This window comes from Buceros rhinoceros, unplaced genomic scaffold (assembly GCF_000710305.1).
Source record: "Buceros rhinoceros silvestris isolate BGI_N320 unplaced genomic scaffold, ASM71030v1 scaffold10077, whole genome shotgun sequence".
NCBI classification, from domain to species: Eukaryota; Metazoa; Chordata; class Aves; order Bucerotiformes; family Bucerotidae; genus Buceros; species Buceros rhinoceros.
In genome coordinates this window covers 24,989-40,124 of record NW_010420484.1, presented here as the reverse complement: position 1 = coordinate 40,124, position 15,136 = coordinate 24,989, and the positions used below count along the sequence as shown (strand labels likewise).

Sequence of the window (15,136 nt, the reverse complement as noted above, 5' to 3'; positions counted from 1 at the left end):
CCTTCTGTAGTAGAAAAGTTATTGGCAGGAGGTCGAGGGAGGTGATCGTTCCGCTTTATCCGGCACTGGTGAGCCGCTGCTGGAGTGTTGTGACCAGTTCTGGACATCTCAGTATAAAAGAGATGTGAACATGCTGGAGAGAGTCCTGCAAAGGGCCACAGATATGATGAAGGGACTGAAATTTCCTCTGAGGAAAGTCTGAGACAGGTGGGACTGTTCAGCCTGGAGAAGAGGAGACTCAGGGGAGGATCTTAGTAATCTATCTAAATACCTGAAGGTAGGGTGGAAGTTGGGCAGAGCCAGGCTCCTCTCAGTGGCACCCAGTTTCAGGACCAGAGGCAGTGGTTGAAGCACAGGCAGGTCCCTCTGTCCTCCCTTTTTTTTTTGCTTTTCCACTGTGAGGATGATTGAGTTCGCCCAGGGAGGTTGTGGAGTCTCTATGCTTAGTAATATCCTTAGAAGCTATCTGGATGTGATCCTGGGCAACTGGCTTTGGGTGGCCCTGCTTGAGCAGGGGGGTTGAACTAGGTGACCCCCGGAGGCTCTTTCCAATCTCAGGCATTCCGTGATTACCAGACACCAGTATTTGCTACCCAAGAAGTTAACAGCATCGAGACTGCATCAAGAATGTGTTAGCTTGTGTGACGTACAGAGTAACCCACTCTAGAGGAGCCCTGTGGAATTCTAATTCAAATACTGAACGTGAAGAGCGTGTTGCTTGAGCAAATGCCGAATTTAAGAGAATGAGCTATATTCGTGATCAGTTAATGCAGTTTGCCTCGCAGTTTGGAAAGAATTACACTTGCAGATAGTGTACAGCAAAAAAAACCAAACTCTTTTTTTTTAGATGTGATCTTGAAGTGATGGAGCTAATGCAGAGACCATGACGCTCTCATTTCCAGTATCTCAGTCTGCACTTAATCTGGATTTAACACTGGGAATCGTGGGTTGATTGTGACCACTTCAGTCCTTAAATAGTGTGAGTTTGAGAGAAGCGTGCAGAGCTTCAGCGATTTCTGGTATTAAAAAGAGTATGAATAGTGGAATAAATCCATATGCTATCACCTCAAATAACATCAGCTGGAGAATTAAATAGACTTTGCTTGTTGGTGGGGTTTTCTTCCTTTTTTCTATGAACCTGAACACTCATTCTGTGGTATTGGCAACATTCTCTATCCCTCATTCTTTCAGTTTTCTGAAGTGAGTTTCAAAGATAAACTTGCTTTTTCTGTGTGGCCTGTTACATGCTTCTATTTGTTCTGTATAGTCTAAATTACGGATGGTGCCATTTGTCTCAACTGGAAGATTTTCCTTCAACAGTAGCCATGTGTAGTTTAAACTGGACAGGGAATACTGCAGTCAGAAAACTGAGATTTACTGATGCATGTGATACGTATTTTCCTTAGGTACGTCCCGTGGAGCCCAACCAGCCACAATTCACATTGTTGACTTTTGAAGATTTAGTTGCATCTGCTATCCCAGTCGCACCTGAGGATTCTGCATCTTGGGATAACTTGTGTTCTAAGCAGGAGAGTCCAGTGCAACAGAATTCACATTCAAAATCAGAATGCTTGTAAGAAAAATAAAATTGCTGAAGTTTTTATGCTGTTACTCTATGTAATTCAGAGTATGGGAATAAGTGCGTGTGTAAATGAAACGTGGGGGTTTTTCTTATTTAAACTGTCTGATTTTCTCCTTTTTAAAATTAGCATTCTTTATCAATATCTTAAGGAAGCTGAGTGTTTCCTCTCTGAAGGAGTTCTGAGTGAAAAGTCTAAGCTGGTCACATGCTTTTTTGCTTCTCTGTGCCTGTGGTTCTTACACTACAGTAATTACCCATGATAGGAACAGGGAGCAGAGCTACAATAATGTCGTGGGTTAGTCAACAAGTGTGTAAAATGTAAAAATGGGTTTCCAGACTTCATTTAAGCTGAAGCTTAAATTATGGAGCTGTCTTTTCTCTTACAAAAATACTAGTTTTATTCTCAGCTGGATGAATAAAGGCAGAAGAATTGGTACAAATGCTTTTGCTGTTACTATATAGTGCAAGGGTTTGTACAACACTTTGTGTAATAACAGGCTGAAGAAGTTTGAGTCTTAGTAGTCTTGGAACTACATCTGTGCAAAACTAGTTTCAGGCAGGGAATTAATGCACAAGTATTCCATATCCTTTTCGCTTACATTTTTGTAAATTAAAGCTTAATGTATGTAACTGAGGTTTGATTTTTTTAACAGTTCTTCTTTTGTTTTTTCCTCAGCAATATGTGTGAGCCAAACAGCAGTTCAAATTTCCTAGACTTGCGTTTACATCTGTACTGTCTTAGACACTGAGTCATGTGGGGAGGGAAACAAGCAAACAAAACCTCATATTTTACTTTATTCCAAATAGTCTCATAACATCTGAAGACAGAATATTTTATTGTCTTAAAGTAAATTAAAATTTCTGGAGATCTGTAGATCTTGAGTGCACCTTTAGAATATTTTGTATTCTTTTTCAAGACAAACTTGATTTTATGCCTATTACATCTCACTTTTATTTCTAGAGGTCATACATTGTGGTCCATCTTAATGTAAGGGAACGTACTGAACAGAATGATTTCGATAACTAAAGAGAGTTAATTTCCATCCTACGGTTAAAGATGGATCTTCAGTGAATTCAGTACAACTCGGCTGTGCCGTCTCTTCTAGCTAAAGGAGAGTCTACCTGTAGTCTAACCAGTGAAGCCACCATGCCTTATTACAGAGATAAACAAAAGGTTGAAGGAGAAGGATGTGGGTTTTACAGTATTGTACAAGCTTTTTGGGTTTTGCTAAAGATAATTCTGAATTCAAATGTGCTGTTGAACTTTCCTACTTCAACCAGTTCTGGTTGATATTTTTGTTGCCAGTTCAATGACTCTCTTACCTTGCATGCTAATCATAGTTTTTGGTCTTCTACTATTTTTTTCCTTCAAAACTGAAAATCACTGAAGCAGTGACTCTTCTCTCCAAACTCCACAGGAGTTAAATGAGATGTTCAGGATCTTCAAATCTGAAGTTAACAGAAATGCAGTTATTTATATACAAATTGTAAGTTGAGTATTCCAGAATGTTTTTTGAAGCGAAGTACAACTTGGGATAAATAATTGGCACTCCCTGGAGGCCAGCAACATCTATTCAGTGGATATGTAACGGTATCACTTACTGGGATATGGTATTTTTGATGGATTTGGTTGTCTCTGTCTTACTCTGTTCTACCTGAACTGTACTATAATCCCAGAAGGGCAAACTCATGAAGGTGCTTCAGAGCTGAGGTAACGAGAATCATTGCCAAGCTGAAAGAAAGGACTTGTCCTGCCTCAGGTCTAGGAAGTCTGCAGAATAAGGAGGTCTCTTCAGAGTATGAGTGGCTGAAGAGTACTGAGCTCCATGGCTGGCTGGCTGTGAACTGGTCCAGTACATGCCAGTCCTCACTGAGAACCCCATCGCCTGCCGCTGCACCAGCGGCAGTTTCAATTACCAACTTTTTGCTGGGAATGAGCATTCAATGAAATAACTGAACTGCAAATAAGGGATGAGATGAATAAGGAATTTTCAGATCTAGATTTCTGGGGACAAAGTAATTTATTTCATATTAGAGACGTGTTATTTTTGTCTGGTGATGGTGTCTCAAAACAGGATTTTTCTCTCACTGGAAAGAGTTTAAAGAAGTATTAAGGAAATTATTTATAATGCTGTGCTTGCATGTATATAGAGGACAAACCAATTTTCATAAATTAGAAAATTATACTTGGTTTGCTTGCCAGGAGTATGATCATTTTCAGCACTATGTCTAATTAGAAAGGTTAGAAAAATACTATTTTCCATGTCTGATTTACACTGAGCTATTTGAAAAATAATATTAATCTCTTATTTTTGGGGTTTTTTTGGTTTTTTTAACCTCGGGTAGCAGTAAGATTAGGTGATGGTAATGTCTTCTGAAGAGCCTCTTGACACAGGTTTGTTTCGTGTCAGTGCCAATGAACAGAATTTTTATACTCGGTTCTACCACTGTGGGGAAGAGCAGCTGTTTAGTTATTGAATTATCAGCTAAAAGCATGCTGCTAAAAGGCCAGCAGTACCCTCTGACTCTTTATGAACGTGAATGATCCTTCTTAAAGTCATCACAATGTTTTTCAGGGCATCTGTGTACTGTGGAAGCACATATTGAAATAATGTTCAGATAAGTTACTGTAATCTCAGAGCTCTATTTTATTTCACCATCACACTTCCCCTTTATATGAAAAACTGATCTGTGTATCCACACATGGCCATAACACTGGATTCCTTGCATTTCCTCGGAGTACAGTCTTAATGTCCATAGTGTCTCTGCCATTTTTAGAAATACCGGTACAGCACAGCTGCGACTTCCCTCAGTAGTTCCAGTTGTTGGCCCAGCCCAGAACAGATGTGCTGCCCTTTGCTGGCCTCCCACCACTCTTCTATCTGCAAGAAGTGTCACGGTTATGCGTAGAAGCCCTCTGCCCTCCAAGCTCCTTCTCTAGAGCTTTGTTTTCTATCTGCTGCCCTGGACATGACCGTAAGCCTCAATCCTAGAGGGTAAGAAGCTGCAAAAACACAAGCTGTGCTCCACGAGCCCTTCACAGGAGTGGCTGTGACTGGGTCGTCTTCTTCCCCCATGGAACAGGGTTGACCAGCTTCCCTGTTACTTGAAGTACAGAGTTAGATCTTAGATCGGATCCACTGCCCTGGAGTGCAAGATCAGTGTTTCTGAGAAGTAGCTGTTAACAGTCTCTCACCTAAAAATTAGGAAAAAAAAGTTATAAAAAGTTTTGATCTTCAGTGAACAGATTGTCAGAAGTCAATAAATGTGTTTTAGTTTGGATATCATCTTTAAACCTTTGTGTATCTTGTGTGAAAATTGTAGAGTGGATTAGGAACTTTGGGAGATAGGTAAAACTGTGTCCAAGACAATTCGTAACCATGTGACAAGAGACTGGCACCATCTGATGTGAAAATCTGTAACTTTGAGAAGTGGCTCATAGGAGCTCACTTCTAGCCTTTCACAACGCCTGTAAACCTGTGCAGTGTGTGTATTGCTACTGCGTGAATGCAGTGATGTCAATCACAGCTACTGATCTTAGACAAGAAGTGGTAGGTGTAGCAGCAGGAGTACTGTAAATGTGCTTGCAATTTTTATGTTCTTGGATATGTTCACCTTTAAACAATCATCCTTACCGAAGACATTGTGATAAAACCATGATCTGCAAAGAAAATGAAATAGGAAGGAAGAGGTAGCTGTTCAAGTGAGCGCTGAGTGTCTTTGTTGGAGCTTTACAAGATTGTAGTGCTGCGTTCTACAAAGCAGCTAAGTGGTGCCTGGGCAAAACTGATACAACTGAGTCTGAACCAGTGATTCAGATTTCCCTCCTATACTGCTCCTTGCTTCTGCAGGTGGCTGGACATGCTAATCTGTGCTCCATCTTCTCCAGAATACAGATGGTTTGGATTGCTCTGCGCTGTGTATCAGATGTAAGCCAAGAGAGCTGTCATTTAAAAGGTTTTTTATTGCTTTTTCAGAAAGTCACCTTTTATAATATGTTATTTTCTTGTGCTGTGCGTACAGGTTTTTATGACCAGATATGTATATATGACTCCTATTTCTATTACGATCGAGTTTAATTTCTTTATTGAAATAAAAAAATGAGTGATTTTGTGTTCTGAATTTTTTGTGATCTATTTATGGTTCTATCTGTCACAGTTACTTTTTAATCTCACTATTATTTAGACCCAGACATAGGGTCTGAAACGCTTGCTTAATGCTCCTTTTTTATTTTTTAAACAATTTTGGGGAATACAAAACTATACTCTTGGTGACATCCTTTAGATGAGTCATGAAACAAAGGTCTGGACCAGCTGTCCACTCTCTGGCATTCTTGTAAGACTAGATGTGTGCAAGTCTTCTGGGACAAAGACACTCCCTGGGTTCTTCCTGCAATTTAAGTTAATAATGTGCAACTTAGATTCTTGACAGAACTATGACATAGCGTTGGTGTATTCTCTGTTGAGTGAGTGCCTCATCATTTGGTCTAAACTGCAGTAGTTTGAGGTTTTATGCTTGTCGGAAGATAAGTATTTTCAAAAGCAAGTCCACGGTGTTGCATAGTGTTACTTACAAACGTAAGGAAATTTCTGGAGAGTTCGTTGTTTGGGTTTTTTTTTTAGAACACAAAGGTTCTTTATGTTGCAGTAGGAGCTTCTTCATACAGTTAAAGCACTTTTGCTTGCACAGGAGTTTTCTTTAAAACCGTTGAAAAATTGTTTTGGGTTTGTAAGTGATGAAAACAGTAATAAAATGGTGTTTCAGTTGAAATGCATATTCGATTGTCCAGCATCTAGAGGTACCTAGTCACCCTTATCTCTACTTTACAAAGCACCGAAGAAACACTGTCACATGGCAAGGTGTTAAAGAAGCTGCCTATTGGCTGCCTTATAGAGATGGATTCTTCATCCTGCAAAGTATCTGCAATAAATGTTATAATCTGCTAGGAAACAGTTGACATCACTGCTAACAACTGAATCATTTAATACATTCTAATATATTTTAAAGCTGCCTTTTAATGGTTTTAGTGGCTGTTTGCCCAATAAGGAAGGAGTTGTTTGGGGTGTGGTGGATCTAGATGATGTCACACCCAACTTGCTCTACATATAACTAATGAGGTCTAATTCTTCAAACTGAACTAGGCAGGAGCTTCTAATGCTTAAAGATTTTAGCCAGTGGCTATTGCAAAACACAGCAATCAACGGGGCACAAACCCCGAATCTTTTTATTGAAGTGCCCTTTTTGTACTTTGGTTTCCTAGCTGTTCTGAAATGTACTGAGTAGTAACCCTGCCTGATACAGATCAGATCTGTTTCTGGAAAGGGGATACATTTTCCTTGTGCTGAGGAGGATTTTGAAGGAGTTTCTACCTTCTAATCAAAGTTGTAATCCCCTGAATATAGAATTTTAAATTCATTTGTATATGCCTCCTCTCCTCTCCTCCTCGAGTTCCAAGCTTAGAAATGCTGTATGTTAAGTGTATACAGTATATTATGTACTTAAAAGGTTTGCCAGACTGCTTGTCAGATGTGTCATAGGAATTTAGGGGTGCTTACTGAACAGCCTGAGCAGGCTCAGGGTGGGAAGCTAACACCAGTGTTCCCAGCATAAGCAAGATGCAGTGCCAGACCAGCTTGGAAGGACTGCTGGAGCCTTGGTACCTGGTAACGTTCTTATGAATGGCAAAGCTCTAAAGGAATTGGGTGGGGGGTTTTTTCAGGTTCATGATCTCAGGTTTTGATAGCTTTGTTGTAGCCGTATAGTCTCACTGTGGGTTTGGTTATTGCTGTAAGGTCTCAAAGCAATTCAATCCTTTTGTTTGGGTTTCTGGGTTTTTTTGCCCTCAAGGTTAAATACCAGTATCCATATTAACACCCTTTCAAAGCTGCTGTTAAGATTTTCCAACTGTCATCTCGTGAGTTTCTGTTGTCACAGTAGTTTAATGTTTCCAGCCTTGGTTCAGTGTTGTAAAAAATTGCTTTCCTTTAACCTTGCAATAGACTGACGTTGATTCAAGTAGCCAGTCACATTAATTTTATCCATGGGAATCTCTGGCTGGAGGCAGAAGGCAGCAGCTTGGGCTGCCCCTGAATTCACATACAGGGTAGCCACTCGCCCACCCTCCTGCTCAACCCAACCCATGATCCTCAACCTCTGTGCCCGTGGAAGCTGTTGGCTGCTCTGGCAGGGCGTGTTTGTGGCCTTTTCCATTGAAACAGCAATGCTAAGGGATGGCTAAGGCTGGAGTCGGATGTTGTCTCTCCGGTATTTCCATAAAAATTCATTATTCATTGACAGAGCGCAGTGCTTTGTCCAACTGCTGCTGCTCCAGCAGCCAGTGGTTACCCGGTTGCTCAGCGTGGCTGTTTTGGTCACACATCCTCCTCTTGTAACAGCTCTTAAGCTGCCTCATTGTTTCTTGAATTAGCACTCTTAGTTGCATGCTGTCACTGCTTGATGTCGCTGAATATTAAACTCTCAATTGCCTGACTGATAATAATTATTTTGATATTTTTTCCAGTGTTGAAGCTAATGCTTCTGCCCCATGAAATTACTAATGGCCGTTCTCACCAATGTTTGCGATATTCGCCATAATACCAAAGTATTGCTGATTTGGGCTTTAGAGCATCATTGATAGAAATGCTAATGACCAGTGCAGAAGGGAAGGGCAAAAAGACTAACAAAAATATGAATTATCTTCATAAATAGATTACAGATTTTATATATCATTGCATGATACGTGTTGTATGCTGTATGCTTAATATATTAACAATGCTGTATAATAATAAGTGCATTATATATTTACCCCTACAGACTTACATATATATATATACACACACTCTGTATTACAGTATCTTATCTTTCAGTTAAGGATAGGCCCGTGTTTTCCTCTGCAGTTTCTTTAGGCGTAGGTACCTATATGTAGTTAAAAAATGCATTCGTTACTTTTCGTGTAGAGTGGTGTTTGCTGTGTTTAAATGACTGCCTAGTAAAATTACTTTGAGTTTGCATTTGAAAGAGCACATGGGGGAAGTATTTTCCCTTTAAAGTGAATATCCTGTATTTTCTCAGCTTCAGCAGCAGTTTTCTGTAAGTTGTCACTGCTGCCATCAGGTGAGTGGGTTCTCAGCCTGTGTATCAGCTGATTGGACAATGTGCTCCTCATTCTGACAAAGAGCTTTTGTGAAAGGTGCAGTGAACTGCTTCTTCAGTGAGGTCATTGGTCTCTTCATAAGAGAAGTGGAATTCTCCTGCCTGGATTAAGCTCAAACGCTGGCTACTGAATAGAGTAATACTCTCAGCAAGCAGTGTTTACTACCTACATAAAGGCATTTTGTTACTCTTGTGACGGTTACGTGGTCTACAATTAATTAGGTACCTGTACAACATTAGGAAAATATATTGGATTATATTTGTATATTAAAATTGTGGGTGAGTAAAGGTTGTAGTTGAGTTGTGTGCTTGCTTATACCGTAATTAAAATTCCCCTGTGAGTGAAGAGAGTGTATTACAAAAAGGCTGATCTTTCTGATGATAGCCTTGTTTCTGCCTAATTGCTTGTCAGGATCTTTAGATGGTTGCCTTATTGATTTAGGATGTTTTCCCTAAAGCACAGTAGGATATTTGCATTTAAACTGGGGCAGGCAGGCAGCTCCTACTTGTAGCAATCGTCGTCTCTGGGTCACCTTTCAGGATAAAAAGAGAACAGCAAACTGCTCGTGGCAGTGGACGCACACTGATTTCAGCTGGCTTGGGTAAATCAGGTGTGCTGGCCATAGAGCTGTGCAACGCTGGTCACGTAAAGGTCTTTGGAGATGAGTCTTCAGTTAAAAGAGGGAAGAAAGTAATGGCAGATGAAGGCAATCATTTGTCCCAGAGTAAAGGGCTGCTGAAATAGTGCAGAAAACTCGTGTGTGACAGGAATTTTAAAATATATCTTGATTTTATTTACAAAAATCAATTTGGGGGACCTCTGAAACAACGTGGTAGAACAATTATGGTTTTTTGGTTTGTGTTTTTGGCGCGTCAGCAGTTGGAGTGAGCATTGCGTTGCTGAGTTTGAATAAACAGACTTTTAAAAGGGAAATAAAAATTCAGTTGCATAAAAATGCAGGTGTGTTAATGCAAACATCTTTCAGCAACGCAAAATGTTTTCTCAAACTACAGTCAGTTCATCACTGACTGATGTATCAGAGAGTTGCTACAGATACATAGCATGCACACACACCTACATTATATATAGATATATCTATATAATGTTTACGTCATCTGCTTTAAAAGAACTAACCCCATCTTCATTAACTCAGTGACCAGGACGTGTAAGAAAAGAGCTTCAAGTGCCAGTAATACAAGTGGTGCGTTTGGCTGATGCAAGAGACAGTTTAAGGTCCGCCAGCGGCGAAACTAAAAACAGTGCCTTGAACAAACTGAAGGACCAGCTTAAAAAAATACTTTTTAAAAATCTGTTGGAAACTTTTATTTAAAATACGTTAATTTAAAAATGTGAAAATGAATTAATGTAATTAGATACCTGTTTTTTTCTGTGTAATTTAATGACTGGTACTTTGTACAAGGGAAGTTAACAATAGAAAACCAAGAGATGGGACTGCACTGGATTTATTTTGCTTTAGTCCATAGGTCTTAAGGGCTTTTCTAGTTCAACATCCAGGGTGACAGAGGAAACTCTTTGAAGATTTTAGAGTACGGGCTGAAACATGTTTGAGTTCCTAACAGGTTGACAAAAGAAGAGTCCAGATGCAACTCTTTGAGAAAACAAATTCTTCTGAAACAGACTCTTGACGTTGTGGGTTGCCAGGTAGAAAAATGAATTAGAGAATCTGGTGGGCATATCTCAGCCAAATAACTACTGTGTCCTGCTTTGAAGAGGTGATTTCATGGTCTTAGTACAAGGCAGAGTGTCGGAAATGCTGCCTGCATCTTCTCAGCAGTTAGCGGTACAGATCCTGTAAGATGTGCACAGACTCTTGGAACATTCTTGGTAAAACAATGATCAAGAGCGTAAGTTTTAAGAGAATTCTGAATCTGAACTCCTGTCAACTCTTCCATCCTGAGGTGCTAAGGACAGATGTTGTTAGATTTTACACACCTGCTCGAGATGATGACTCGGCTCTAAGGAATCTGATTGGAGCCACAGGACCCTGAGTCAGATGTTTGTCCATTTACAGTACCCAGAGCTTCCATCCTGGGCTGCAGGAGGGTCCCGGAGAGCTCTGATGAGCCAGGGAAAACTGGTAAGAGAACTGAGGCAGGGCAAGGGCTGCAAACCAGCCTGGCGCCTGAGCTGGTGTCAAACAAGACTTTGGAAGAAGCAGCTTTACTTCTTACGTTACATACAAGGGCAGCTAAAACCTGATGCTGTGTAGTTTACAGCGTGATTGGTGGGGTGAAAACCGTTGTTCTGAGGTTTATAGATTCTAAAATAAAACTCCAGTCTGTCTTTTGTTTCTTGATGAAAATCAAAACACGCACTTTCGATTAGAAGTGGTACAGGACAACAGCACAGCTGGGAGGTAAGTAGTAGGGACTCTTCCAGTTCTGGTGGTAAAATAGTTTTCTGCGCTCCTCCAGCTTCCAAAGTGTAAAATTTCTGTATCTCTAATATACATTTTCTTGTCATTTTATATATGACTTTTTTTTATGTTATAGGGCTAAAATGGCCTTGCTTCTATTTTAATCAAGCAAGGTCACGTGGTTATCTTTTAACAGGATACCCGCTAGAATTAGTTTCTGCCTGTGGACTGTATTTCTGTGCAACCATATTAAAATTACTTCTCGATGCCTCTGTTTCCCCCCTGTCCACGTATTGACAGCTGAAACTGCACCCCCCTTTGAGAAAGAAACTGTCTCCCAGGACCTCGCAAAGTGGAGGCCTGGTCTCAGCAGGAGCCTCTTTGCATTACTCTTGCATAAATAATAGAGGAATAATTAAATCCCACCAATGACAAACCTAATAATCCACCAGCAGCTCCTCCGAACTCAGACCAGCTGTTCTTGTACATGGGGGGTGATCGCGAGTCATTTTGCTGATACAAGTGGGACTGGGCTGTTTGACTGCTAATACTCTGAGGAGATGGACGTAGACCTTGGGTGGCTCCTGTGAGTTGAGTCGCAGCTGTTAAGACTCTTCCATCTCGACATGTTGCATTTCTCTGTCTAACCTATAGGTGGGTTTCAGTTGAAATTTCCAGCTGGTTTCATCCCTGCCTGCTCCTCCGTTTGAACTGGTAAGTCTGTAATAGAACTGCAGAATATCTATGCCAGGGATGCTTATGCAGCAGGCAGTATGCCAAGGGCTTGATGATTTCATAACTTAATTAAATGTCAGTGTATGTATGAACTAAAAGATAATTCAGTTACGCTTAGGGTATATGGCCTCTGCCTACCATGCTTTCCTGCTTAGCCTGCAACGTCGTGGCCAGAATATTTTTATCCTCTGCAGCCGAGGATCTTTTGTGATGCTGGTTACAGCCAGTTCACAAATACTGGATAATCACAGCACACTCTTCCAGCATCTCCTGCTCCTGTTCATGATCTTTTACCTCTTCCAGTTTAATTTCCCTCTATGGGGGACTAATCTGAGTCTGTCTTGCATGGGACATTGTCTTTCCCTTGTCTGCAAAGCCACTCAGCGCAATGAACTCCCATTTTGCACAAGTGTAATTGAAAACCTGCAGTGTGCGTCTCTGGATTTTTTTTTTTCCCCATTTTTATAATTTCCCTTTTCTCCTCAGTTTCATTTTTCTCCCGATTCACTTTCCTCTTCTTCAATCTAAAGCCCCTTCAATAAATCCACGTTTTACTTCCCAGCTTGCTTTGTCCTCCTTTTCTGCTGCATAGCCCTTCAATCTCACACTGACACGCGCTGGCTACAGAGGTGGGTAAGGTACATCCTGTGAGACCAGCTCAGGCTACCCTGGAACACTGTTTTCAGGCAGGAGTATCATCCAGGTTCTTGCAGAGATGATGACGTTCTTTTTGAACAGCAGAGCCACAGTAGGGTTGTGCTGCTACTTAGGTTCATTAAAGATCTTCACCAGGACCGGACGTTATAATGAGACAGCAAAAGTGTATGGTTTTGTGCCATGTGGGCCTCACTGGTATTTTCCCCTTTACGTGTGACCTTCAGCAAGTCATCAATGCATTTGCGTTCTCACCTGTAAAATGGGGTGAAACGTTTCTGTTATCCAGTGTTTTGCCTTGTTTAGAGCCTCAAAGCCCTTGGCTTCAAGCTTTTACAGAGATGAAAAATACTGGAAAATTCTTACTCCGGTTGGGTCTATGGATTTTGGAAAGACATCAATGGATTTTGGAAGCTTTAGTAGCTTAATGTTCCAGCAGAAATCTCCATAATCCACTCTGCAGGTTCCTGAGTGCATCCACACATACTTAGTGCCAACAGAATAGCTTTTAGCTATAGACTATGCCCAAATGGATTTAGATGCCATCCTATCCCTTTTTTTTTCACCTCTAGCTCCCAGGTGGAGCCAAAGAATCCACTACCACAGCCACTGTGAGCCCTCGCGGTGCATTACAGCTCTGCCTCTTCTTTGGACCTTCCGGGCAGGTCTGCCTGTGTCCAGTTCTCACTAAGGCAGTGCCTGGGTTTGACAGGCTTTGATAACATTGCAGCCAGTCTTGCACTGAATCAATTAAACCAAAAATGTTCCGATTATCAGTTTGATAAATGGCGAAATCACACACGAGACGGTTATGCCCCCCTCATTGAGATGGTTGATAGTAGCCAGAAGACTGCAAAAACATTTACGCCATCAAAAGACCCCGACAATGTGGTAAGTCAACAAAAGAGAGCTGTTTCCCAAGCTGTGTGAACAGTCTGATTGCAAATGGAGCTTTTGATGAGATCATTTTGCATAAGGGGCACATAAAGAGTAATTTTTAGTCTTTTAGTATTTTGAAGTTTGGCAGGGTAGGATAATTTCCCAGAGGTACCAGAATGTAGTAGATAGCTAGAGGCCACACTACTAAACTGCAGTACTTGGATAAATGTTCATTTAATGTGACAAATGAATAGTTTTATGTTGGCTTAATGCATTCAAAAGATTGTTTTTTATTGTAATTGCTTATCGATGATTTGTTTTATACATCACAGGAACAAAAACAATAACTAGCTTAATTATGCATGAAAAGAAATATGCTTATGATTTTATTAATTTCTGCAGTAAAGAATAAGTTTTCTATTATTTCCTCATGAGAGTATTCTCTCCAATTAATATAAACTGAGCCTTTGCCTCTCTTTCATCTTTGTCCAACAGAATTATTAGGTCCAAATCACTCATTAGGTCATCTGTGATAGAGGATTTTGTGTCTGGGTATTGACCTTCTGGCAACTGACCTGCGCTGGACAATGAACAAAGCTCGAATCAAAGAGAATTTAAACGATCCCTTCTAGCTTCAAAAGCCACAGTCTCTCAACATATAACCAGGTTGCTGCTTCTCTTCCGCTGGGTGCGTGAGATCTCCATGGACGTCTTAAGGAATGGAAAAGGTTTGCTTGTGGGAATGGGCATGAAGCGGTCTAGCAGAGTACTTTGAGGTGTTTCATTTCTGGCCATTTCCGTGGGTCTTGAAACATCTTGGGACAGCTTCAACCCAGAAGCAGATGCCTGCATTATCTTTACATTAAGCAGCAAGGCTCGTTCACTTTAAATAATGTTCTCAGCAGTGGTCATTTTGGGCCCAGATGAACTTAAAATGTGAAAGAAGAAGCAGTGTCTTCTCATCCCTGCAGGAGGGACAACAGGGCAGTTTATCAGCTGGAATTCCAGCATTGCAGATGAGGAAGCCCAACAGGCAGAGACCCTCAACCTCGTAGGCCTGCAACCATTTGACAAATAGGAGCCATAGAGGAAAGACAGAACATCCCAGGACATGCTGGGCACCCACTGATTCTCGTTAACTGTTTTAGTTAATGGGATGATGTTTTTGAAATTCTGTATTACATTAATTTTGTATTATGTTAATTTTTTCAAAAATTCTTAATGATTTGACCAGGCAAGGAAGATCTAATAAGCTGTGCCTTCACTGAGCTCTGGTAAAAGCTGCCTAGTGCTGCAGAGACTATTTTATGTGGTGGTAACTAGTGAGAAGCAGACCTCACGCTCCTTCCAATGGCTCCCAGTGATGGAGGCAAAATTGAATCTTTCCTTGAAGAGGATGAAAACAAAACAATTGGAATGCGCTGGCTCTGCTAGAGGTTCCGTCATTGCCATCTGGGGAAGGTGAGATAAGGGGAATGTGATTAACCTCTGCTTTCCTCCTTTTGTTCTACTATGTCTGACATAAAGACACTTCCGACCTTCTCCCTCTGTTTCAGTGGAGTGGCTGGACAAGGGCTGAGCTGGACACGCAGCAGCATGTCCCCACCCCCAGCGCTCACTGGGACGGGGGATGTCATTCAGCCAGAACCACACAAAAGCGGTGTCTACCCGCGCGTGTGTCCCGGCAGCGATGGTTGGCTCACCTAGCTGTGCCTAACGGCAGCTGGGGGGTGGGGGGTCGCCGGGCGGGGGCGCC

The 15,136-nt window shown here is 41.2% G+C and overlaps 1 protein-coding gene across 1 annotated transcript in view; it reads left to right on the top strand.

Moving 5' to 3' along the window:
• Positions 1 to 1,577, top strand: part of AASDHPPT (aminoadipate-semialdehyde dehydrogenase-phosphopantetheinyl transferase) — a gene marked incomplete at its 5' end in the record, with an annotated part of 22,749 nt that extends 21,172 nt beyond the window's left edge. The window contains one exon of the mRNA XM_010139319.1: positions 1,407 to 1,577. Coding sequence (XP_010137621.1) covers positions 1,407 to 1,577 — 171 coding nt within the window. The remainder of the gene's footprint in view (positions 1 to 1,406) is intronic.
• Between the last annotated feature and the right edge of the window lie 13,559 nt (positions 1,578 to 15,136).